At 38.6% G+C, this 27,487-nt stretch overlaps 1 protein-coding gene across 4 annotated transcripts in view; it reads left to right on the forward strand.

Annotated features, from left to right (window-relative positions):
- Nucleotides 1-5,290: 5,290 nt before the first annotated feature.
- LOC105920352 (unconventional myosin-VIIa) overlaps nt 5,291-27,487 on the forward strand; it is an 83,919-nt gene continuing 61,722 nt past the window's right edge. For 2 of the 4 annotated variants that reach the window (XM_036142749.1, XM_036142752.1), the window contains exons 1-5: nt 23,809-23,946; nt 24,260-24,412; nt 24,812-24,996; nt 26,672-26,793; nt 26,963-27,105. In XM_036142749.1, coding sequence (XP_035998642.1) covers nt 23,809-23,946; nt 24,260-24,412; nt 24,812-24,996; nt 26,672-26,793; nt 26,963-27,105 — 741 coding nt within the window. Of the gene's footprint in view, nt 5,607-7,799; nt 7,888-15,656; nt 15,728-23,808; nt 23,947-24,259; nt 24,413-24,811; nt 24,997-26,671; nt 26,794-26,962; nt 27,106-27,487 lie in introns of those variants that run through there. The other 2 variants (XM_036142750.1, XM_036142751.1) reach the window with 2 other exon arrangements.

Here is a 27,487-nt window from a genome sequence, read left to right on the forward strand (position 1 = left end):
TGAGTTATTTCTGTTTTAATTACAAATATCTTACTCCATTGGCAGATCATCTTACTTTCCGGCTCAAATCAAAGATAAATACACTGATTTCAAGAAAAAACGAATTTTAGTTCCGTTTTGCAGTGCAACCATTCAACCATTTCTGATACAAAAGCTCCCAAACCTGTACTAAAGTCCTCCCACGTGAGTTACATTACTGCTCCAAACCTGTGGTAATTACTGAGTCTGGGGAATAGAAGTATCAAGAACCATTACACCTGACTAGGCCTGGGCGATAAACTGAAAATTTACCGATGGAGAAATTTACAGCGATAACCAACGTCATTTTGCCCACGTCGGTATTTTTGGTATTTAAAAGTAAAAAAGCAAAAGTCGCTTTTATAAGTATAGCTAGGCTGTGCTCATGTCCCTTTTTAAGACGCTGCTCTACGTGTACAGTCTGTAGTCACATGACTCCACCCCATGCAGTAATGCTGGCGCTGCTGTTGTGAAGAATAAGCCGAGCAAAAAAAAGCAAATCTCTCACTTTACCGGCCCGTCTATGTTACAACCCTCACCTATGGTCACGAGGGTCTGACCGAAGAAAGAGATCGCCGATACAAGCAGCCCAAATGAGCTTCCTCCAGAGGGTGGCTGGGCTCCGCCGTAGAGAGAGGGTGAGGAGCTCTGTTATACAGGGGAGATCAGAGTAGAGCTGCTGCTTCTCCACACCGATAGGAGTCAGTTTAGGCGGTTTGGATCAGGATTCCCCCTGGGCTCTCTCCTGGACCTGGTTCCCCCCCACGGCCCGATCTCTGATAAGCAGAAGATGATGGATAGGTGGTTGGATGAATCAAAAGGTTTACAACTCAAATTTGTTTTGATATTTGGAGGCGAAGGAGCAAAATAAACACCGTTGTGATTTTCTTCACCGTTTCGTACCTTTGCAGTCCTGGTCGCTTCGTACCCGACATTCAGTTGGTAAGAAACAGAACCGACTGCCGTGAGACGTTTTGTATTGCCAGCTCATATTGGGACTTTAAACGTGACGTTTAGAACCACAGGAGCAAACATGATGGCATGATTTAAAAAAGTCAATATAAATAAACTTTTTTAGGGTTCATAGGAAGGCCTTTACGCTTCCACATGGTAGGGAAACACTGACCTACTTTACTCTGTATGGGGCTAATTCAGCACGAATCATAAATTACTGTAGATCAGTTCAGTAAAAAGCAGGATACAAAAAATTCACACTTTTTATGATGAAAGCGGTACAAATTTGATTAACCAGACTGAAAACATGTTGGGTTTAAATCCAACCATGTTGACGGATTCAAAAGCCACATCAGTTTGCCCAACGCTGCATGTGTTTAAGTCCCAGAGAGAAAACACCTGGTTTCTCTACTGGCCGCATCATGTGGACTGCATCCAATTCTATAAATTGAGATTTTCTTCTTCTTTTTTTTTTAAAACTGACGCTGAGTCTCGTCCACTCAAGGAATGAGCTTGTGATTTATCTCGTATTTTTCTGCCAATGTTTAGTGACTGGAGGCTGGAATACCTACTGCATGGTGACTCTTCTAGGAGATGCTACCGTCTTTGTAACGAGTATCTTTTATCAGTATTTTCTAAGCTTGTTAATTTTATATAACCACTTTAACCCGCGTTCCCAACTGATATGTTTACTGATAGCTATGTATCAGAGAGCCGTGCTGTATGTTCCGTACTGTGTGCTTGTCGGTGAGCTTTACTTTTCTTTTCTTTTTTTTTTTAATGGGTGTTAGTTGAATTTGGTTCTCGGTTACACTGTGGTTATTTTATAGCTACAATCTGAAAAGATTTTTTTTTTTCTTTTGTATTTAATGTCAACTTGTGGCATGACTTTGAAATAAAACGGGAAAACATTTTCTGGATTTTGTCATTTTTGTGTGAGACGGAGGAAACTCCAACATTCAGCCTCAAGAAATTAGACCATTACTTACACTGACTAAAAAACAGGATTCTTAATAAAGACATGTTATAGCCTGCAGTAGCACACAGTCCCTGACACGCTCCGTAAGAAGGGTAAGAAAGCCAGACAAAGTCTTTGCTAAAGAAGTTCACAAACTGCTGTACCCATGCATATAAGCAGAACGTTGAATGGACTCTTTATTGGGGTAAATTTAGTCAGGGCTCCAAATGCTCCACGCCTTTTCAGGCCACGTCCACACGGAGACGAGGTTAGGTGTAGCCGCAAAGGTATTTTGTCGTTTAGCCTGTGCGTCCACACGGATCTGGCGTTTTGGGAGACCGTAAACGTTAATTTCTGAAACCGGGATGCCAGGTTGGGGAAAAAATTCACAACTCTGGTTTTGTGTTTCTGCGTGTACATGCGAGCCGCGTTTTTTCTTAAACAATGACGTCGTGGCTCCACCTCTCTGTGACCTGCATGCGCCTCTCTCTCACAACTGGCAAACAAAGATGGCGCCGTCCGGTGTCGTGTTCATGCTGAGGCAAATATCGGCTTTGCTGTGGCTGTTAGTTGCGTCCCCGGATTCTTCGGCTCCAACCCGAAAACGTCTTCTGGGTAAGGACTCTTTACTGTCAAAGCAGAAGTGCATCAGCTGTCGCCATGATAAGTGTTAAAGTGTTGGTAAAAAAAGGAGGTAGGAAAAGGAGCTTGCATGCTTCCTCTCACAGCTTCTTTAGCATAGGAACCTCGTAATTTGCCTTACCGGCGCTTAGGAGCTAAAAGGAATCCTACGATATTTTGCACAGCATTACGCATCAGCGCAGCCCATATCAGCGAAGTCCGCGAAAAATGGCCGGAGAGAAGAGAGCGCACACTTTGTAGTTCATTTTCAGGAGGCTTTAGGCCTGGATTTTACTCGTATCATCCATGTGCGTTTCCGTCACATAACGTTAAATTACTTTAGACTTTAGACTTTAGAGACTTTAGACAGCTTTATTTGTCATTTTGTATGCACAAAGTGCGTACAGAACGAATTTTCGTTTGCATACAGCTTGAAAAAATCACAGTAAATTGCATTAATTTTCAGGATAAAGGTAAAGATGCAGCAGCGATTTATGTAAACAATTTGGAATGTAAACAATGTAAAACAATGTAAACAACGCAGGGGAAATAGACAGTGTGCTATTCACAGTATCCAGGAGAGTATTATTAAAACCGTGCAATATACGAATGTGGTACAGAGTCTATTTTGCGGCCTCAGCAGTTCAGTATAGTAAATGGCTTGTACTTGTTTAGAACTTTATCAAGTCTGACGACCCCAAAGTGCTCCGAGTAATGACCTTAAAGGCTCTCTGAATTTGGCACAGCAGTCTGAAGCTCCTTTCCTCGCCACGATAGAGTTCTGACTGCTGACCCCATGAAAGGTCCAGGAACAGGAGCTACGAGTGATAATTAGACGTATTCTTCCTTTCTAATGAGCCGATTCTGCACGGTGTGTCCCCTGCCGACCCGCTTAAAGATCACATTGAACATGTGGAAATGAGAGGCCAGAAAATAGGCATTACTGAGTGTAGGGCTAAAAATAAAAACAAGTAGGCATGTTTTGAGTTTGCCAAAAGGCACGTGGGCAACTCCTCATGTATGGAGGATGGTGCTCTGGTGAGATCTGACTAAAATGTAACTTTTTGTCCACCAAGTAAAATGCTGTCTGGCCCAAACCCAACACATGTCCCTCCCAGAACACCGTCCCCACAGTGAAACATGGTGGCGGCAGCATCATGCTGCGGGGAGCAGAGCCGGTGTCAGTCTCTGTGATCTGAGACGGGGGTTCACCTTCCAGCACGACGACGACTCGAAGCAGCCTGCTAAAGCAACGCTCTAAACATTTAAATGTGTTGGAGTGGCCTAGTCAAAGTTCAGACCTCAATCTAAATCAAAATCTGTGGTGGGACTCGCTGTTCACAAGTGAAAACTGAACAACGTGGAGGACGTGGAGCAGTTTAGCCCGGAGGAGCGGTCAGAAATCCCAGAGACGGATCCAGAGACGCTGGCAGCAGGAGGTGCTGCTGAAGGCGATGAAGAGAGTCACACTCGCTAAAATGTTCAGTTATTTTGTCCTTTTTGCTGTTTGCTTCATACTAAAAAATAACATCTTCAAAGTTCTCAGCATGCTCTGTAAATAAAGTGGTAAAAAGACTCTCCAACAATTTTATTTGCAGGTTAAAAGGCAGCAAAACGTGAGAAATGCCGGGGGGTGTGCATACTTTTGCAGACAGAGCAGCTGCATTTATATTGAGGTTAAATCACTTGTATTTTACACAGTTAAAGGGAAATTAATGCATCTGGATGCCTCACTTTATATTTTTAACAGGTCTTTAAAACCTTGCATCATTCACTGCAAAAACGGATCTAAAAATAAGTACAACTTTTTTAAATTTGTGTTTTTGTCCTAGATTTGAGCAGGTAAATAAAATTATTTGCCAATGGAATGAGTATTTTTACCCCTAAAATAATATAATTAGATATACTGCACTTGAAATAAGATGATTGAGATGAATTGTTCCTATTTTAAGTGCAAAAATCGTATTCTATTGGCAGATCATCTTATTTACCTGCTCAAATCAAGGAAAAATACACTAATTTCAAGAACATTTTATTTATTTTAAGTTCCATTTTTGCGGTGTTTGCAGTCTCTTTCAAGTCTGTGGTTGTAACATGACACAATTTGGGAAATTTCAGGTGGTGAATCAACAGCATTATTTAATATATAAACGCTGCTAAAAGGTTTTATTTTAACAAGAACCCCACGTCTTTAAGAAATTTAATAAAAAAACCTCCTCGCATCACCTCTTTGGAGTGTTTAATGTTGTAATTAAGTCCCAAAAACCAACGTTATTATAAGCTTCTTGCATCTTTTCTCTTCATTGCTTGATCTGAACAATAACACAGAAGATACCTTCTTGATTTACAGAAGTGCTCCAATCTTTGAATGTCTCCACGCTACCCAGACAAGATAATGGAAGAATATATCGCTGAGATGTTTAATCAACGTAATAGTAGCTCTTTAGCTCTGTGGTACGAGCACACATTACATCTGATATAAAACCGTGGGAATAAAGTAAAGTACATTGCTTCATGATTTATGCTTTTTTTTGTCATCATTTATTTCTGAATTAAATCCACTTTTGCAGAATGAAGCTCTCCTCGTTGTCCAGGTCTACTTTTAACATGCTCTTTATTAATGTGTAATGAAAACTGAGCCTTTTGTTACACAGCTGAGAAATCATGAGCCGGGCCACCTCCCTCTGCACCACCCGGCTGGTCCCTGTTTCTGCCACCGGCAGACTCCACCTCCGAGCTAATCAGGATCAGCGGCCATGAATGAGGCCCAGCAACGAGACGCCTGGGAGCTCCGTCACTGACCCCGACACCAAGCTGCATTTGGACCATAAACGCAGGAGCCTGGAGCCACAGTAACCTCTGGAGGAGAGGCCTGGGAAAAACAGAAGAGGACTAAAAAATTAAAAACAGCACCAGTCAATTTATTCTCCATTTTATTTTTATTTTGTTTTTTTTGTTAAATAATCCTGTCGACTCTGGAGCATTTACCAGAAGATAAAAAGCAGCCGTGAATACAGGACAGGAACCTGGAGGACGGAGCAAAGATTGCTGTGAGGTAAGTGCCGCAGGTGAACGTGGGTTAAGAATTAGTCTGCAGCCGGGCCACATTGCGGCTGCTCGCCTGTAGATTTAGACTAAAGCCTCTTATTGCTCACTTTGTCCTGGGCCAGCACTTACTCAGCTGTTACGTGCCCTTAAAGCAACGGCCTGCAAAATGTAACTGCTGTTAGTTTTTATCAGATATAATAATTTACTTATAACTCTTTGGTCAAGGGCTTGTTGTTGTCAGTCCACGGATTCGCTCAGTGGACCAATAAGAAGCGGGTTATTATTTAAAATGCAAACAAAGTTGTAATTAATGCTGAAAATATCTTGCGCAGATGGATGTTTTTTTGACACTTGAGCTTCGGTTCTGTTACACTTGCATACACGTTTACAACCTTGCATTTTAATGGCTTTGGAAAATGCACAGTTTTGAGAAAATAATGCTCCAGCCTCTCATCTTGATTGACGCTGTAGGATATACAATTTGATCACCAGGCAAGACGGGCTGCCACACAGCTTGGTTTTTGGATGCTAAAATCCCGTAACATGAATGTCAGAACGCTCAGGCGCCATATTTACAGCACATTTTCATCACTGCTACTAAAACTGACCCAAGAAATGACATTACTTGGTCTCATACTACGCCATGCAGTTGCTCTGTTTGCGCTAACAAAGATTTACTGACTTTTGGATTCTTAGTTCTTGGACTGACGACAGCAGCTCAACTGAATATCTTATTAATTCAGTTATTTGACCACCTTGGGGCATCAAACTTTCATCCCTAGATGAACAAACAGTCGTTAAGTACAAGAAACTAAATAAAACAAGAAGGCGACGTCGCGGCAAAAGTAACCACCCCATCCTGACACAGCAGAACACTGGGTTTTACGTCCTTCTTCCCGAAACATATATAAGCCTCCATGTCTCAATATGCTAACACATGGGGCAAAATAGACAAAATAACTGCAAGTGCAGCCACTGGACCAGTAACAAGCCTTTCAGAAAAAAAAAATAAGGATGATGGAGGATTTTTATAGTTTTGACTAAAGGTGTGTTGGCAAACACAAATCTCCTGATGTAATTACTGCAGCTTTTATATAGACTGTGTGTGATTTAAGGTTAGAAACTTGTAGTTTTCTCTATAAATCAACACATAAAACATGCACTTAAAATTAGCTCAGTTGTTTTATAAGCTCAACACTGCAAAAACTGAACTAAAAAATAAATCAAAATTTCTTGAAAATAGTGCATTTGTCCTTGATTTGAGCAGGTAAATAAGATTATTTTGACCGCTAAAATAAGATAATTAAGATAATTAGATATATTGCACCTGAAATAAGATGCTAGACATGACTTGTTCTTATTTTAAGTGCAAAAATTTCATTCCACTGGCAAACCATCTTCTTTACATGTTCAAACCAAGGACAAATACGTTCATCTCAAGAAAATTTGACTTATTTTTAGTTTCGTTTTTGCAGTGAAAAAGTTACGTTATAATGAAAACTCATTACTGAAGAGCATTATAGTGGAACATTGAATCCAGTGGGGTGGCAATTTAAAGCAATCACTCCATCCACGCCCACTTAGCGGGGGTCCTCCACGTCAAACTCCGGTCCTCCTGCAACCCTCAGCTGGTCCAACACACCTTGGTCTCACCTGGCTGCTGCAGAGCCCGGTGATTTGCTGGTGAGGCAGTTAGTTTGGTTCGATGTGTCGGAGCAGAAGAAACATTTAAAAGTTGCAGGATAGTAGCTAACCGGACTTGGAAACCCTTCCTTTAACCAAAATATTTGCATCTTCAGGACGCGGTCGAGTTTTTTCAGAGTCCTGCTAGTGAACTAATTATTTGGTTTAGGCTTGTTGGAGCAGAGGATCTGGACAGCACCACAGTAGATGTCTTTTTTTGTGAAGTCTTGAGAGGTTTTAAAAAGGTAGCTGTGAATAAGAGCTCACGTTTAACACAGCTTACATCACCAGGGGAACTAGAGGTGGAGACGTACAGCATGTAAGCCTCCTCAGGTCAAGTAAAGCTCTTTAACCCTAACAACTGCAGCTGTTCAAAGAGTGGTTAAGGTGGTGCTTTGTTTAATGTCCGATACGGTTTCTCCTCCCCGTGTCCTGTTTATGAAAATGTTCATTTATTTGTGCACCAGAGGAAAAAAAAAAAGTCCATAAAATGCTGAGAGTGGCTTTTTTTCTGCAGACACTGAACGTCAGGAGGCGAGTCTCCTGGAGGCTGTTGGCCAACAATGAAGGTGTCACACCCAGCGATGCCTCTCAATCCCTGCCATGTGAGTGGTACGTGTGAGGTGCACATACTTGTTAGAATAACGATGCAGACCACACACAGCTTAGCAGCGAGGCGCCTTAACGAGCCGCCGGCCTTAACGAGCCGCCGGCCTCTGCGCGTAAATCTTCCAGCTGGTTGACTCTGGGTCTTGTGAGCTGTGATGATTAAGTGATTTGTCGGTTGTTTTAAAAGCCTTAAAACTCATGTTTGTGTAACAATCAGATGTATCGTCAGACCAAGTGTGAACTGATTAATTAAACAATATATTTAAAATAACAGCTGGATCGTAGATTAAATCTCTGCAACAACAGACAGGAAGATGATTAAAAGCAGGTTGGAAAAACATGGAGAAAAAAAAACTTTCTGAGGTTGAACCAGTTAGTTTCAGGAATAATTATGACAAAATGCATTAAAGGTTTAGATGCACGAACTGGTAAATACAAAAATAACCCAACATCTAATGTCAGTGAACTATTTATGGTAGGAATATTGTGCAGGAAATCATAGAGGCTGACACTGCAACATAATGTCAATCTGATTTGTGATAAAATGGTTATAAGAAGAAAACAGAACTGCCTTCAGATTTTAAACTCACAATTAGTCTGTGTGCCACTTCTCTATTATTAGAGGGAAATTAGTAGATATAAGTTCTACTAAATGGATTTTATATCATGTTGATTATAGCCACTGACTAGGGCTGGGCGATATGGATTAAAAAATAAATCTCCGATTTTATCATACCAAATCCGATTAATTGATTTTTTTCCCTCCTTTTTGTTTCATAAAAAGAAATTAACGAAATTATTTTAAAACCTTGCTTTTTATGTCAAGCATTTCGTCAGGAAGTTGACCTGAATTCAAAGTGCAACTAAAAACAAGCTGTGAAACATGTAAAACAAGATGGCAGCCGTGCCATTATAAACAATGAAAATATAACAAAACATTTGCTGCTAGTGGTATTACACATTGAGCTAAGAACAGGCTTCACTGCACTTGTGAACTTCAAACTAAGTAAAAAAAAAAAAGTAAATAAGTAAATGAAGTACCTCTTTTATGGTAAAAAAAAAAGTTTCTACTTAATATTTTGACAATAATTTGCCTAAACATATATTCAGCATCACATGCTGTTCTCTTCATGGAAACCCAATGAGTGTATTGGCAAAAAAAAATCCAGATTTTCCAAAAATGAAATCTTAAAGAATTGTCAATTCTAATTAATCGATTAAATCGACTTATCGCCCAGCCCTACCACTTACTTGATTTACCAGTGAAGTGCAGTGAAGACCTCCCCTACGAGCGCGTTGCTTTCCTCCAGGCCACTTTCAAATGTCCTCTCCAGACTTTAATTTAATCTCCTTTTTATGATTTAAGTTTTATCATTTTGTCTAGAGCTATCTTTTAAAAGCAAAAGCGCCTCTCCTTAAGGCTTTTATTTTTTGTTGTAGAAAAAAAATATCTTTACAACTTAGGTGTTCAGGGCCAGTGAATCTGCGTAAAGTTCCCTTTGCTCTGGACTAAGATCCCAGGGTGAGAGTGTTGTGCATTTTTTAACTGTTTTCCATTCTGCATGAAGGTTCGCTGACTGTTCAGAGCGCAAAGCGAGCTCCTTACCGCCTCAGCAGGCAACATGTCTGGGTGCTGGTGGCTCCTAAATGCTGTGGTAGTTTATCCATCCCATGGGCCCCTCCTTCTGGGGTCCTTTATGCCAAAAAGGATTACTGCCAACTCCGCTAGTCTAATGCTAAAGTCTGTGGAAACTCCTAGTCATTGCCAGCAATTAGTATCTCTGCTAAGATCATAAGTCTTAAAAGCAAACACTAATATATACAAATAAATACAAGCTTAAATCAACGTGTTTCTTCTTGTTAAAGGGGAATTGCATAATCATGCATACTTGTTATGAGAGATTGCTGCAAAGTCAATGAAACAATGGCAGGAACTGTCCACTGTGGCTCCATGCTCATCCAGAAGTGAATGACTGAATGCAACCTGCTGGGTTTCCTTAGAAAACATTTAACCAACCTGACTGGATGTCAAATTAACTAATGCCAATTCACAACACATATGACTTATATAAAAAAAAAATGTTAATCCAAAATGGAATAAAGAGTCAGACATATTTTATGAGAGAAAATATGTGATAATTACTTTTTATTTTGTGATCCATGTTTAATGTGTCACGCTTTTTGCCTGCAATTTTGATGGTGGCAGCTTCCTAGCGCCCCCTATTGACAAGCTACCACCGTAAAGAAATAAAAAGCAAAATAGGAATACTTTATAACCCCGAATTTTTTTTTATCACACCTGAGGTGTTTATCCCGTTTAAAGGGAACCTAAATTATTTTCCTCCCTTGGTTCCTCACACTGGGGTGCGGTCCAATTGAACCGTACCGAGACCATTTGGAGGAGGCGGCCTCGGTACGGTTTTGAACTCTGGAACCATTCGTTTATGGAGTGAATGCGATCCGATTTGCTTCCTGCTAGCTTGATCCAAACACCTGTTCCTAGCCAGGTATGCGTTGCATTGTGGGATGCCGTAGAGTAAACAAACACGAGTTTTATTGTTAACTCAGAAAGCTACGAGCAACTTTCAAGACGTCTTCTCAAAAATAATTCTGTACTGCTCAGATAATTTGGACTGAAATAAAATTTTCTGCTAGCTCAGACCACAGCATTTGCTTCCTCTGTTCACATTTGGTTCTCCCAACCAGGTTTTAGGGACAGGTTCTGGTTCACTGTTTGGAAAGGAACTGAACTTAAAGGAACTGATTCAGACCAAAGTAAACGAGCTACCGCTGTGAAGCTTAGAGAGTCTGGCTGTGATCAGTTCTGAGTATTCAGAGTTTTCACATTTTCCATTCATGATTTCCTCTGACTGCAGTAAAATAAACACCCTGGATGAGGCACGAGAATCTATCAACAAGTATTATCGCTAAATGATGAGAAATTGTTGACCTCGATTGTTGTTGAATGAATCACTGCAGGTTATGAATTTCAAAGCATTGAATGGTATAGAAACAAAAGCATTTTATTAACAGTAGAAAAGTGCATATTAATGTTTTAGAACGAAACTAAAGACCTGATGCAGTTTTTCTGAATGAAGCATTTTCTGCAGACTGCAGAAGAGGGTTAGAAAAATGTCCTACAGGAAGAAACGAGGCAGGCGGTAAAGATTTGATGTTTTTTTTTTTTTTTTTATGCACCAAATTACAAAATACAATTATCACTGAACCTCTGCTGTTTTCACTCAGCTGGTTCTGAAATAAAACACCAATGTTTTGGTTTATCAAAGGTGATTCTGCCACTCAATGCTATCTGCATATTATTGAGAAAAGCATAGAAAGCATCTGAATATTACCTTCATTACCTAAATAGATGGAAAATATTGAATATTTTTCTTTCACTTTGCAGATATGTGTTGGGCAATCAAATACTTTGAGGTTTATTTTTGTTATGTGACAGAATGTGAAAAAACTGGCAAAAGCAGTGTTTAAGTACTTGGATGAAAAACGTCAGATCTTTCCAAACTCAAAGATTTTCCTCCACGGATTACATGAAAGCTGTGAGTTTGGTCAGGCTATGCTGCGGTGAGGCATTATAGGTTAATCTAGAAGATTGTTTGCTGCTGGATTGTAATTGGTCTGTTCTGAGTTGTCAGATCCACACGTCTCTGTTGGAGATTGAGGCCAAATTGGCTTCCTGCAGTTCAGGATAAGAAGCTCAGCCTTAACATCCACTAATTATTCATTATGGTTGAACAGAAGGAGCTACGGTACACTTTAAAACCGCCACATTTATTATAGCACAAATATTTAGTTTAAAAATAATTACAAATACCCAATCCACACTACTATTATTCTGTTAAAATTAACTAAATCCTTAATCTATACATTAAAGCTTCATTAATACATGTACCCTAAATCATTACATCTTTCCATCCACACTGCAAAAAGAGAACAAAAAGTAGGTGAAACTTGAAATTAATTCATTTGTCCTTGATTTGAGCAGCAAGTTTAATTTATCTGTCAATGGAATAAACTTGCTGCACTTTAAATAGGAACAACTCATAATACAACTCATTGTATTATTTCTAGTGCAGTATATCTAATTATCTAATTTTAGGGGTAAAAATTGGCTGATAATCTTATTTGCCTTCTCATTTTAAGGGCAAATACACTCATTTCAAGAACATTTTACTTTTAGGTCCTTTTTTTTGCAGGTCCAAACTTGAATTCACGGTAGTAAAGCTGCAGACTAGTGTCACAAAATCTTTTCTTTTTATGTATTGCGTGAAGTCATTACACTGCAGAATGTGACAGGATAAATCCCTAACGTGTTTCTATCGACGTGGTTCTTAAAGTTAGCTGTGAGGCCGTCTGACTGTGTGCCACTTCCGCGTCGCTGCAAACAAAGGAAACAGAAACAGGGCGACGCAGCGGGGCACTCAGTGATTCAGCAGTCAGAACTGCAACAACTGTGGCTGGTACTTAAACGGTAGGATTAGCCCCAGGAATCTGAATAAGCCTTTAACAGCCTTGACCAGCAGGAGCACCCCCCCCCCCCCCATCTCACATACTGGCTTATTGTTTGCAGTTGAACCATGAGTGACCATCTACAGTAACATTACTACCAATAATAAAGGTGCATAACCACGTTATTAGATTTTTTTTATTTATACGTCAGCAGCTCACTCTGGTTGCATACAAAGTTTTAATGAAAGATTATCACGTCCTGCTGGTGTATTAGTTGTTATTTTCGTGTTTTATCCTTTGTTTTTGCTCAATTTGTTAGTGGATAAAGCATTTTGTGTTTATTTACGATTTTAACGGAAGTACGTACCGCGCATGCGCAGCAGGGGATAAAACAAGGAAGCGGCTAACGGCTATTAGCATCTCCCAGCGAAACAATGCAGAAAGGTCCAAGATCCAGTGGGAAAAAAACGCAAACAAATATGATTCCTAGAGCGAAAACACTGGAATGTCTCTGGGAATCCAGTCTGAACGTTGGTGTTCACTGAAGCAGATACTAAACCTGCCGAGGCTCAGATATGACGCAGAGTTGACTGATGTGAATAAATGTTCTGATATGAGGCTCTTAAAGTTGCTGCAGATCGTTTTATTTAATTAATAACAGTCTTCAATCACGGTGAGCTGCTGCTTTACTGTGAGGCATTGCAGAGGGTCAGGCTCTGTCCAGCATTAATTACAAGTGATTTATTAATTAAGCAAACCAGAAATGAAATGAAATGAATGAAATGAAATGAAATGAAATGAAATTTATTCGAACATGATACAAATATAAAAATAAAATAGTGCACAGTAACAAGAAGTGCATAAGAAAGAAGAGAAAATACAGATTTTTTGTTTCAGTTAACATGTCATGTTCAAAATGGGGTAGGAAGAAGTGAGAACTTATAAACTCCTACCCCTAAACACTTGAGACTTTTGAGTCCTACTGTCATAAAAAAAAAAAAAAAAAAAAAATCAGCATTATGATAGTTCTGTGATACTGTCACTAGATGACGCCACGTTTGTGTATATCTGTTCATCGTGTCCATTGTGGGGCCATATTTATCTTTATCTATCTTTTTTTAGGCATATAATGTGGCTGTATACCTTTAAATGTCTTCTGAACATTTTAGAAAGTTAATTTCATTAAATTTTAGCTGTTTTTCAGGTCAATCCACTTTAGGGAAATATTTTATTGTTTAATAAGTCATTTAAATCTGACCTATTACTCATCCTGGCGTTAAAAGGCTCCAAAACCTAAAGCCCTAATTACACCACTATGCAAGCCTTTATATTAGGCAGGTGAATATGATTCTGACAAATGTTGAAGTTAGTGCCCATTAAAAAATGTATTTTAAATATAATATAGATCCTAAAGTTATCAGATCTTCATGAAATGTGAAAGGGAAGAGCCGAGAGTGCAACAGATGGGGTGTTTATAATGGCTGTTGTTCCCACTAACATGTATGAATAAGACTAAAAAATAGGGATCAAAAGAACTGTAAAGCTTGCTCAACTAGTCCATTTAAAAATCCAACTAAAACGAAAGAATTAGAAACCAAGAGCCCATCAACATGATACAGCTGAGCCCTCCTAGTGTAGTTCCTGTCAGGTTGTTTTACTTTACATCCTGGTTGTAAAATCCTGTTGGCCTGATGCTTCTTCTGTTCTCCTCTAAGGTCTTGTCCACATGTAGCCGGAAACCTGGAAAAACTAATGTAATTTCATGTGTTTCGGCCTTTCAAAAACTGGAAAAAATTCATGCTACGAAATCATCTGCATCTCCCATTGTTTCTTTACAACTGACTCTGGGGAACCACAACGTGTTTCCTGTCTTCACCTCAGTATTGAGACTTCAAAGTAAAAGCGTACATGGAACATTATAAGCATTAAAGTTGGTCCAGATGCTTTTTGCTTGTATGTTTTTACAAGCCCAGCTGCTCCGATACGTTGAGGTGCAAAGGAGAAAGGACACGTGGGGGTCAGCTGTTTTACACCAACCTTCCTTCCCAATGCAGATTCTGATTGGCTGACAAGCCCCCTTTGTGTTTGGCATGTTTAAAACAACTCCCTGTGGTGTATTTTGGTCAAGTTTGTGTGGATGAAAAATTTCACCAAAAAAAAAAATCTATTCAATATAATTTCATTTATAAAGCACCAATTCACATCATGTCATCTCAAGGCTCTTTCCAAAGTCAGACTCCATCAGATCCTCCAGGTTGGTGAGAAAGTTTCCTCTCTAAGGAAACCCAGCAGGTTGCATCAAGTCTCTCCAAGCAGCATTCACTCCTCCTGAAAGAGCGTAGAGCCACAGTGGACAGTCGTCTGCATTGTTGATGGCTTTGCAGCAATCCCTCATACTGAGCATGCATGAAGCGACAGTGGAGAGGAAATCTCCCCTTTAACAGGGAGGAGAACCTCCAGCAGAACCAGAACCAGGCTCAGTGTGAACGCTCATCTGCCTCCACCCACTGGGGCTTAGAGAAGACAGAGCAGAGACACAGAAAGCTCAGAAGCTCACACTGACCCAGGAGTACTTTCTATGTTAGATGGTAATAGAGGATGATCTGCCTCCCCTGATGATGTCACAGCTAACAACGCCAGACCAGGTGTACCTTCTATGAAGAGAAAAAATGACAGAGAACAAAAAGTTAAAAGCTGAAATAACAACAAACAATGCAGATTGGAGAGCAGTAGGAGAACTCAGCAGAGTGAGAGAAATAGACCCTGATGTCCTCCAGCAGCCTAAGCCTATAGCAGCATAACTATAGAGATAGCTCAGGGTAACATGAGCCACTCTAACTAGAAGCTTTGTCAAAAAGGAAAGTTTTAAGATTAGTCTTAAAAGTAGACGGGGTGTCTGCCTCACGGACCAAAACTGGGTGATATAATTTTTTAAATGTGGGGTAGATAATTGTTTTTATAAAGCCCTGGTTATGTGTGTACAAGGCCTAAATGGTAATTTTCCTCAGCTCTTAAGCACTGCACAGTGCATTGCTCTGTTATATTGACAAAGACTGGACTGAAACTGAGGGAAAAATAAACCAAAGTCCACAGAAAAGGTTTCCGAGACCTTGAATAACTGGGTTATTCCCAGTTATTCAAGACCACTTTGAAGGATTATAGAGAGTTTGTCGACTTGTCACCAAAGGATAACGCAGCAATATATGCAAATCTGTTTTGCCAACCATTAAAAGGAGTCCAAACTGTGTAATAAATATATTGGCTCGGTTGTTTGATATCTGTCTTTTTGTCCGTGCAGGTCTCCTTCGCACGGTGACTTCTGATGTCCTCGGTTAAACTCACAACTGAACCATGGTCATTCTGCAGCAGGTAGGCGCCGTTTGCTGCTTCCTACACTGCAAAAATGGATCTAAAAATAAGTAAAATGTCCTTAAAGTTAGTGTATTTGTCCTTGATTTAAGCAGGTAAATAAGATTATCTGCCAATGGAATGAGTATTTTGATCCCTAAAATAAGATAATTAGACATCCTGCACTTGAAATAAGAAGATAGAGATGAGTTATTCCTATTTTAAGTGCAAAAGTCTTATTCTACTGGCAAATCATCTTATTTACCTGCTCAAATAAAGGACAAATGTACTCATTTTAAGAACATTTTACTTATTTTTAGTTCCGTTTTTGCAGTGTAGCTGCATGCACTACAAAAAAAGAGTATAAATTAAAAAACACACAATTTTAATTGATCAAAATAAGGATAAACCACCTTGTTGTCACATCATGTTGGAAACTGTTCTCAGAGTTTTGTATAAAATGTTTCTGCTGTTCATATTATTCTGTTAGACTTCTGAATGACTGTGTAGTTTTTTTTCTCCATTATTCACTCTGCATTTGGCCTTTTCCTACTATGTCTGCATCCAGTTTTGCAATTCCAGATGTCTTAAAGAGGAATATACTGTATACCTGCGGATTTTTCACGTTAAAATGTTGAACACTTATATCACCCATTCCTAACAGTGATTATAAAGATAAACACGCCTTTATATGCTGCCGTAGTTTCCTGTCCCTCCATCCCGTCTGAAGATCTAATAATCTTTGACTTCAGGGCTTTGTCTCCTCATCGCAGTAAAAAAACTTTCTTCTTCGTTTTTACTTCTTGCATTCTCTGGTTCACCAGAGAAACAAGAGAAAAAACGTTCTGGATAAAAAATAAATGAGGATTTCAACATCTCTATTGGGTAGGGATGCACTGATGTGAAAATTTGGGCCGATATCGATTTCCGATATTAATATTGCTGTTATGGCCGATAACCAATATGTACTGATGTGTGTGTTTGAACACACATTTGTGTTTCTGTGATGGTTTGATCAATTTTATAGAAGTTTGTACCGACTGAAAACTAATCTAACAGAATTTTTTGAATGTGGATTATAGTCTAGACCAGGGGTGTCAAACATACGGCCCGCGGGACGGTTCCGGCCCGCCGAACTATTTTTTTTTTTTTTTTTTTTCCAGTGTCCTGTCTGGCAATATGACAATAAGAATTGTTGTCTTAATGCCAAAAAGAGCTCATCAGATTTGACTTTCACAAGTGGAGCAGTACTTCTTTTGCCATAGTGCTCCGCTTGAATGAATGTGAATAGTTTTATTATGATTCATGCAGGGAATATCTCAAATGATATGGACACTACAATGGGAAAGTATGAGAGGAAAGGAAGAACAAGAAGAAAAAAAGAAAAAGTGAAAGAAATAGGAGATAAAAGGAAGAGAATGATAAAACAATTATTGAAAAAAAACATGTACTTCGTTTAATTGAAAATCTGCAGTTCCTATATTGTCCACGAGGGGCGCTGTGTTTTAATCAGCAGATGGTAGCACTGAGCTTCAGATGCAGAAAATTGATTTTAAATCATTTCTTAATTTTTATCTGTTTGATGTATTTTGTCATGCAGAACAGCGTTTTTAAGTTCCAGAAAATGTGAATAAATGTTTTTCAACATTGTACAATCACTGTGATCAGTTCTTATGCATAATGCACAAGTAAATGTTTAACTGAGTAAAAGTATTGTTTACTTTTCTTAAAAACGCTGAGGTAATTCATAATATATTGTGTAAAAGTGAAATTCCTTTAAAATAATTTTTTAATTGGCCTGCTCTGATCCGAAACTCCAACCTTTGATCTCGTCGGTGATTCTGAGTTTTCCTAGTACTCGAAATTTTCACTCTTTGTTATGTTGGTTTAAACAATCTTTATACATCCCACACATTTATACAAGCACCTGATAAAACTTGTAATCTGCAGAACCTGAACATTTAGCAATTTATATCGGACTCAAACACCTTCCTAAGTGGAGTTCAGACTGAACCCGGAGATGTTAGTTGATATTTGAGCAATTTTTACTGTTCACCAATATAATAGCCCTTCATACTAACTCAAAATAGATTGGCTTTAAATTAAGAAAATGTAACAGTGCATAATTATCCCTGATAGCAGCGGCCCTCAAACTGGGACCCCCGGACCCCCGAGGGTCCGCGAACCACAGGTTGGGGGTCATAAACTTCTGGACCAAATCCTGACTGATGGTGATCCAGAGTTGATCTAAGTTTGCCGGCTTCTGTTTATCCTCCGGCTTCCAGGTCCAGAGTCACAATGTTCTGATCTTTGAGCCACTTTACGCTTTTATCCTTGAGACGATTCACATGTAGCATCGTCTCCATGTTGTGCCATCCGTCATAAAGTTATTTCCAGATAATCTGTTCATGGCTTTGATTTGCAGAGTAGAATCTGAATGAAGCACGGGGCGTGCAAAGGATTTGTAACTCTACCAGCTCTGGACTCAGTTCTGGACTCTTCCAAACACACTGAAGACGTCTAAAGTTGTTCAACCGGTGGACTTATGGTTGGCCGGTTGCTTTAGTTACCATAAGCAAAGGCACAGAACAAAATGTACTCAATCCTTGCATGAAAACTCAGCTTCAGTAGGGAGGCCCAGACATTCCTCTCCCCGGCCACTTGGGCCAGCTCCTCCGAGGGAATCCCAAGGCGTTCCCAGGCCAGCCGGGAGACATAGTCCCTCCAGCGTGTCCTGATGACGTCACTATACATGGTTGGTTTAACGTTTGCACAATTACGCAAAATATTGTAATTGGTCTGGACAACTTACTAAAGTAATTATAGCGGGGTGTAGGTTTTATTCGAGAGCGGGATTGCGGTTTGTAAACGGACGATGACGTCACCTTATGGCAACAACAAACTACATTGAGCCCGCGGTCTGCATTTGTAACTAATCAATTTTATTAAGTTAATTTAGCGGTTTCTTTTTTCTCAAAAGCTTGAACAAATATTTTTTTACAAAAAAAAAAAAAAAATCAACAAATATTTGACAATTGGCTCAATGTTTGGAAGAATATTGTGAACAAAAATGGAAGGGCTAGCCAGACTAATTTATCCAGCATATATCTTAAATGTACCAAATACCACAATAAAAAAATAATCCAATTCATCACAATTTCATCTGGAATAATAAAAAAACATGTGATCAGAAAGAACAACATCAGTACAAAAAGGAGGAATATTGATTTTAAAGTGATGAATGCCGTGATAAAATTAAATTTGGCTGCTGACTTTTATTAAAAATGAAATGAGTTTATGGTTTAGTTTCCCTTCACAACTTAAAAAAAAATTGGAGGAATTAAATTTCTCTAAGGTTGTAACTTTGATCCTGCAAAATTACCAATTAAACTCAGAGAACCTGATGTCTTTAGAGTAAATTATACAAAAATACATCTTGGATTAGAAAAAAATAATGTTTCTTTTGCTAGAAAGCCACTTCAGAGCCAGTCATAGCAAAACACTAACCAAACCAAAAGTAACTAACTTAAAATAGATCACGGTTGTATAATTTGTTACTGTCTAACTTGACTGAAAGCTTCAAAACAAGGGGATTGAAACAAGTTATTGTTATGTCTAACAATAAATATATCAGAAGAGGACTAAGAATCAGTCCAGAAACTCAAAAAATTTAAAGTTAAAACCCTGTTTAGGCTCATACAGGAAAAATTATGACTTACATCCCTCCAATAACATTAATTGTATAGCATTAACATAACAGACGTGTAGAAAGTGTAGTCAGGATAGAGGGATACCATCTGACTGCATGTGCACTAAAGTTGGACTTTTCTGGGAGGAGGTTAAAAAAAAGCAACAGAGACGATCATATCTAAGAACGTCCCAATAAATCTGAGTCTTTCTATTTTGGGGGTCATTTTTCCTGAAAAACATAACTTCAAACAAACCTATTACCAAATAATGATCAATACATGTGTCTCCTGCAGGCTAAAAGAATAATTGCTATATTTTTGGAAAAAGTCCAACTGGCCCAACTTGATAGAAACAGATGCTGAGAGTTTTTCCTCTAGAAAAATACTAGAAAAGAGACACTGGCAATGTTTGAATTCTCCAGATATTAATGATATCATGAATAATGGTGAAACAATGACGGTAAATTGCAAACCTCATGTTATTTCATGCTTGTTCTGTCTATGGTCTATGGTCTATGGTGAAGTTAAGACCTTGACTGTATTTGAAACAAGTGGATAAATGAAGAACGGCGATGTTTGCAGTTTCTGATTAGTGCTGTTTCTGTTGTTAAACGCTCTCCTTCACCTTATTGATGTTTTTGGACAGTTCTGGGATATTATTCTTTTTTTTTTTTAAGTATTAAACAGACTGGACTAAAAAGTACACTGCAAAAAGGGAACTAAAAGTAGGTAAAAATTTCTTGCAATGAGTGTATTTTTTCTTGATTTGAGCAGCTAAATAAGACTTTTTGCTAATGGGATGAGTATTTTTACCCCTAAAATAAAATAATTAGACATCCTGCACTTGAAAAATCTTCTTCCATTGGCAAATAGTCTAATTTAGCTGCTCAAATCAAGGAAAAATACACACATTTCAAGAAAAATGTACTTACTTGTAGTTCCCTTTTTGCAGTGTAAAAATGTGCTGAAGAGCCGTAAGTTTTCATTCAGGCTGTCGTTTCACCCTCTGCTTTACCTACAATAACTTCAGTACTTACTCGAAATGCAAATCAAATATAATAAGACTTTTTTTCTTCAAGTATTCCCAAGTTTTAAAAGATAGTTTGACCTAATTAGGCTTAATAACCGGTAGAACGCAGCAGATGGCTGTTTCCTTTCTGAATTTCAGTAGAAATTGATTAAATCTGCCGTGTTTGTTCTAAAATTAAACTTTACTCTGTGTTACATGCCTTCCTAATGTTACATCATGGCCCATTTGGCCTGAAGTTGTCCAGTTTTAAGCCTTTTCCCGACTAAATCCTCCCGTTCGGTCAGCTGGCAGCAGAATAAGTAGGCAACTCTGATACTTCCTGGTTATTCAACACGCAGATCCCAACAGATGTGGGCACGAAACAACAACAGCAGCAGGTTACATGACAACAAATCCACATCAGGCTGCTTTTAAATGTGCTTACAAATTAGAACTTATCATTCCAATATTAGATGCAGATAGTTGATTATCTGGGTTTATTACCTCATTATTGTACGGTTAACGTTAAGACGATGGAGAAAAGTAGTTTAATAATGTTGAAAGTGTTCTTTAATAAGGATGTTTTATTTAAAGAAGTCTAAAGTCAGCACTGACGTCTTCGTGGATATTGCAGAGCACTTATTACTTAATGTTTTCATTAACATTATTGAATGACGATACAATCTACACTGCAAAAATAGAACTAAAAATAAGTTAGATTTTTCTTGAAATGAGTGTATTTGTCCTTGATCTGAGCAGGTAAATAAGATTATCTGCCAATGGAAAGAGTAATTTTACCCCTAAAATAAGATATTTAGATATAATGCACTTAATATGTTGATAGAGATGACTTCTTCCTATTTTAATTGGAAAAATCTTATTCCATTGGCAGAATATCTTAATTTCCTACTCAAATAAAGTACAAATACACTAATTTCAAGAAAAATCTAACTTATTTTTGGTTTAGTTTAGTCTGTGTTTGCAGTGTATCCTCCCAAAACAAGCTTTCCCACTCTCCTGCCTCTGATGACATCACAGAAGACATGAAGCAACTAATCAGACACACACGCTTTTCAGTCCTTCCTTTTCACACTGAAATCAGTCAGCTGTGGTCTTATATAAAGTGGAACTGCAATGCTTTGGTCTGAAATCCTTGTTAATTTACCCCCGCGTTTCCCTGTTTTACCCCAGTTATGGGGTTCATATGAGAGCAACTCGTTTTGGATGTTGTCTCTTTAAATGCAAATGAGGCTCCTCTCTGCTCTCCCCTTGGATGGGGGAGGCAGATTTCCTGGGTTTGTCCTTCTTGGGCTCCTTTGCTCTGGGGGTCCCTTCATGTATCTGGGGTTCTGGTTCCCCTGGCGTCTGCCTCGGTGCTCTGGGGGTCTTTGGCTCCTCACAACCACTACTGAGCATTTTTCTTATGGATAAACCTCACAGACACAAGTTCACTCTCACAAACACCTACAGGTGTATTCAGGTACCTACAGACTCACTTCTATACAGAAAACCCCATTATTATCTTCAGCTGTCACTTTCTACATGTCGTATTAAATAATGTAAAACTGTATATTCTTCAGTGATGGTATGAAGGTATTGGTTGTTTGTACCTGTAATGCTTTATCAGCTGGTTCTGCTGTTCTTTTTATATCTCTCTTTGCAGCTGTAGAAGCAGACTCAGAGGATGCACTGCAAAAACGGAACTAAAAATAAGTAAAATGTTATTAAAATTTGTGTATTTTTCCTTGATTTGAGCGGGTAAATACGATGATCTGCCAGTAGAATATGATTTTTGCACTTAAAATAGGAACAATTCATCTCCATCATCTTATTTCAAGTGCATTATATCTAATTATCTTATTTTAGGGGTCAAAATACTCATTCCATTGGCAGATAATCTTATTTACCTGCTCAAATCTAGGACCAAAACACTGATTTCAAGAACATTTTACTTATTTTTAGATCCGTTTTTGCAGTGTGTTACATTGCTCTCTACCTTTCCTCTCCTCTTTCTCTTTCACCTTTTCTCCCTTTCAGCGTTTTGTCTCATCTGTTTCTCTCCTGTTTTTCCTCTTCTACCTTCCCGTTTCAGTGTCCATTGAACATGAAATAGTACCAGAATAAAATCTAAAAAAGCTTCTTGCATATATAAATCAAGCAGAGCACTAAGGTGAAAGCAGCACTACAAAAACAGAACTAAAAATAAGTGAAAATGTCTTGAAATTAGTGTGTTTCTCCTTGATTTGAGCAGGTAAATTGGATTATCTGCCAATAGAATGAGTATTTTGACCCCTAAAATAAGATAATTAGACATCCTGCACTTGAAATAAGTTGATGGAGATGAGTTGTTCCTATTTTAAGTGCAAAAATCTTATTCCATTGGCAAAGCATGTGTATTTACCTGCCCAAATCAAGGATAAATGCACTGATTTCAAGAAATTTTTTGTTATTTTGAGTTCCGTTTTTGCAATGAGTAAGGCTCCACTTGTGAAAGTAAAATCTGATGGGCTCTTTTTGGCACTAAGACAACAATTCTTGAGGCTAAACTGCCAGACAGGACACACAAAAATAAATAAATAAATGCAAATGATGCACTTCACTCCCCGCCCCCCTCCAGGTTGCTCCATTCGGCCATTTTTGTAGTCAGGAGGACGGTGTAATGAACAACCAAACTTTTTTACTTATCCACTGGTAGTTTCGGCATCATTTACAAAATTATTAAGCCGGAAGTCCTTGATCTGGTTTAGCAGCTCCGCAGGAAATGCTGTGAATTCGATTGATCAAAACACATAATAGAAAGCAGATAAAACTGAACGGCTTGAAAAATATGAGCCGAAAAGAATATAAAGATATCTGCGGACATATCAACTTTTCTACTCTTCTAGAGACTCCAAGTTGTACAAAATGTGTTTATGGGCTGGACATGTTATTTTTGCACATGCCCAGTTCAAATTCCCCTTTCAGAGATGTTTGTTTGTATTCTGCACAGCGGTAGAAAAAGCCATTGAACTGTGGATGGAACAATGTGGACAGTGTACATCGTTTGTTTTACTAAAACCTTTTCATTCTGCTGCTGTTTCTCCATAAGCCTGAAGCCTTTTTCAAGATGAAAATATGGCTAAAAATGACACCAAGACACTAATATTACATTAACAACAAACCAAACTGGAAGAAATCTAACTTTCATAAATGTATTAACAGGTCATGTATGAATAAATTAGTGAAGTAATTGTTGCTGCAGATCCTTTGGTGTTGGTGGGTTTTGAGTTCTCATGATTTGTAATTTAATTTCAAACCGTGAAGAAGAAACATTTTGCTGGTTAAAGTTTTTGTTTTGTTTTAGTAATAGTAATTTCTTTGTGTTGCAATTATTTATTTCTGTCTCCTGACCCTAACACCTAAGCATGGCTGCCTTTATTCTGACGCAGGGGGACTATGTGTGGCTGGACCTTAAGACAGGTCGCGAGTTTGACGTCCCCGTCGGAGCTGTGGTGAAACTTTGCGACTCTGGACAGATCCAGGTCCTGGATGATGAAGGCCGGGTGAGGAAAAACCTGCTGATTCAGAGCGTGTTTACACTCCTAGTTCATGAAAACAGTTTTGTTTAAAAACATACAGATTAAAACAATAGCTTAGGGTTGAACCTGATGTAAAACTTGCCAAATAAAAGCCAATCATGTGTAATCTCACTCCATGTTGGCTTCAAACTGGAATAAATTGACAATAGGGCAATACATTTTAACAAATAATAAAAATGTATTCAAAAATTCAGTTAATAAAAATAAAAGTTGGTCTTTACAGGTAATTTCTCCACTGATTTAGTCCTAATTTTTTTTTACTTTTTTACCTGAACAGGAACACTGGATTTTTCCTCAGAATGCCACCAACATCAAGCCGATGCACCCGACCTCCATCCACGGCGTGGAAGATATGATCCGACTGGGCGACCTCAACGAAGCCGGCATCCTCCGCAACCTCTTCATCCGCTACAACGAACACGTCATCTACGTTAGTTAGACGCCACACGTCACACGACAAATTCCCAACAAATAAGTTTACGGTGTCCTGAAGTTTGTGAGGTTTCTGCAACGTTGAAGGTTTCTCTAATTCAGGAATCCCTGAATTAGAGAAAAATGGAGCCGGGAGTGGAAACCAAAGAGTCCTGAGGACAAAACCTTGAAGAACTCCTTGTTTCCATATTTCATTTAAAATTTACAAAATAGTTTGGGCAAATTTATTTTCCAGGTTTAGACTCCGGTATCAGGATCTCAGAAGGGAACAAAAATATGTTAAATGCAGGATAAAAACTGACGATGACATCAACAGAATTAATAATAATAAGTGTCTAAATATTCATGTTGGCAGATATTGATGTCAGATTTTTGTTTCTGCACCCCCCCACCGCAGACGTACACAGGTTCGATCCTGGTCGCAGTGAATCCTTATCAGCTGCTTCCCATCTACACTCCGGACCACATCCGCCTCTACACCAACAGGAAGATCGGAGAGATGCCGCCGCACATATTCGCCATCGCAGACAACTGCTACTTCAACATGCAGAGGAACAACAAGGATCAGTGCTGCATCATCAGGTCTGCTTTTGTTGCCTTTTATCACACCTAATTTCTTTGCTTTATGGGTTTTTTAAGCACTAGTGTTTATTTAATGATCTTTTTGCGGGTCTTCAGCCCTTGTACAGGTCTATAAAGGTGTTTGTTTTTACTTTAGCTCCCTTTTTCACTCATTTTCAGTTTGATTTCTGAAATTGCACCTATAGTTAGTATAATTTTAGGTGTGATGTTTATTAGCGACACTAGGCACTTAAGGAATAAAACAAAAATTTTGATCTCAATATGTTATTTTATTTTGTTAAAAAAATTTTTTGCTCATACAAGACTTACACTTTGACAATTAAATTCTAAGTTTTGAACAAGCATTACTTATTCATCTGCTTAGCATTTCGAATGCAGGTAACTGGTGGAAAGTCACCTTACTGCACAGTCGCAGGGGATGCAATAATCTTCTTTGTAATAAGAAAACAGGGATGGGAACACGAACAGTTAAAAAGTGATCTAGCACGTGTGTTTTTGAACAATCATTGCTTTTTCATCCTTTGCTGGACTGTCCCATGCTGCTGCTGCCTCTTCTGCAGAAACAAATTCATGTTAGACATTGAACTTCAAAATTAGTTTTTGACCATTTCAACTAGAGCTAATTACTGAAGAATCCTTAAACTCTGTATTCTCAGGAGTTTGTATCCCTTATTTCATAATAAACAAAATATAATGTTTGGTTAAACTAATGTTGTACATCATTTATTCATAAGCTAAAGTAATCGTTTGATTCAGTGTTGCGTGGTAGCAGATACAAAAATGTTATAATTGTACTAAAATAATCCTAATCTTAATTCAGGTGTCACCTAAACTCCTCAGACTTTTGGTCACATACTGTTTATTCTTATATATCAGCTGCAGAAGACATCAGTAATCCTTTTGGTAGTAAATCACTTTTTGGTTGTTTATAGTGAAGCACTTTGTGGTTTTTACTTTGTGAAAGGTGCTATATGAAGTTGACATACTTGATTTCTAATGGTATCCTCAGCACGAGGGGCATATGTATCAACGAACATTTGCGGTACTCATACACAACCATGGCTGTATTCACAGCAAAGCGAGTATGAAGCAAATTAGCATCACCCGGCCATGAGGGAAAAAGTTTTCTGTTCTGCTTTGTCTGTCAGCTGCTGTCGGGATATCTTATTTTGAATGGCTACAAAAAGCCCAATATGGTGTGTATGTATATATTTGAGGCTGTATGTAAACATTTTTTTGTGTGGAATAGATAAAATCCACATTAAATTCCTACATTTACACCCATTTTTTTCCAATAATCCTTAAAAGCTAAAGGCTTCAGTCAATTGACCCTGGATAAATAACACGTTAAACGAATAATTTAAATAATAAATATTGAAATATATAAGAGGTGAATTAGCGAAAAAACACTGAACATAACATTATTGTTATTATTATTATTATTATTATTATTATTATTATTATTATTATTATTATTATTATTTAATTGTAATAATACAATTAAAACCACAAAACCCAAAAGGTCAACAGTTTCATGATACATCGAGCTTAGGGACTGGCTAATATACAGCAGGTCAAAAAAGGCCATAATAATTTAAAAGTCCAAAAAACATAAAATGTGTGCCTAAGAGAAGTATACATGGTGGGGCAGTTCTCAGTTTTGTGTGTCTCACAGCGGGGAATCTGGAGCGGGGAAAACCGAGAGCACGAAGCTGATTCTGCAGTTCCTGGCGGCCATCAGCGGTCAGCATTCCTGGATAGAGCAACAGGTCCTGGAGGCCACGCCCATCCTCGAAGGTCAGCGTTTATCTGCTCAGTCTTTGTTTTCCACCACAGTCTGAGATTGCCAGAAAGTGTCTAGATTTGGACAAAGTCTTTGTTTGACTGCTCTTATAAACATGCTGCTTATAGAGCAAGAGTTAGTTAAATTCACACTTTTCGCTTTCTGATTTCCTTAATCGTTCAGCTTTTGGCAATGCCAAGACGATCCGCAACGACAACTCAAGTCGCTTTGGGAAGTACATAGATATCCACTTCAACAAACGTGGGGCCATCGAAGGGGCCAAAATAGAGCAGTACCTGCTGGAGAAGTCCCGCGTCTGTCGACAGGTGAGAAATCAGACCATCCAATTGTCCTGTTACGATTTACATCACAGTACGCAATAATTGCCGGGATCGCTCTCAGGAACAGCTTCTCAGAATCCAGGATTGGCGCGTCGGTCCTGGTCGGCTGTTCCCTGGCCTACCACTTCCTGTCTTAGGCTACGTTCACACTGCAGGGAAATGCAACCCACATCCGATCTTTTTGCCCATATGCGACCCATATCCGTCTTTTTCAGTGTGAACAGCTCAATTTCAATCTTTTCGCACTCCAAAAAGTCCGATCTGTGGCACTTCCATATGTGGTGCTAATTCGGATATGTATCGGATATTTTTCAAAGTGTCCACAGTCTGAACAGTCATGTCACATTTTATCCGTCTTTCCTGTCTC

Source organism: Fundulus heteroclitus, chromosome 11 (genome assembly GCF_011125445.2).
Source record: "Fundulus heteroclitus isolate FHET01 chromosome 11, MU-UCD_Fhet_4.1, whole genome shotgun sequence".
NCBI lineage: Eukaryota > Metazoa > Chordata > Actinopteri > Cyprinodontiformes > Fundulidae > Fundulus > Fundulus heteroclitus.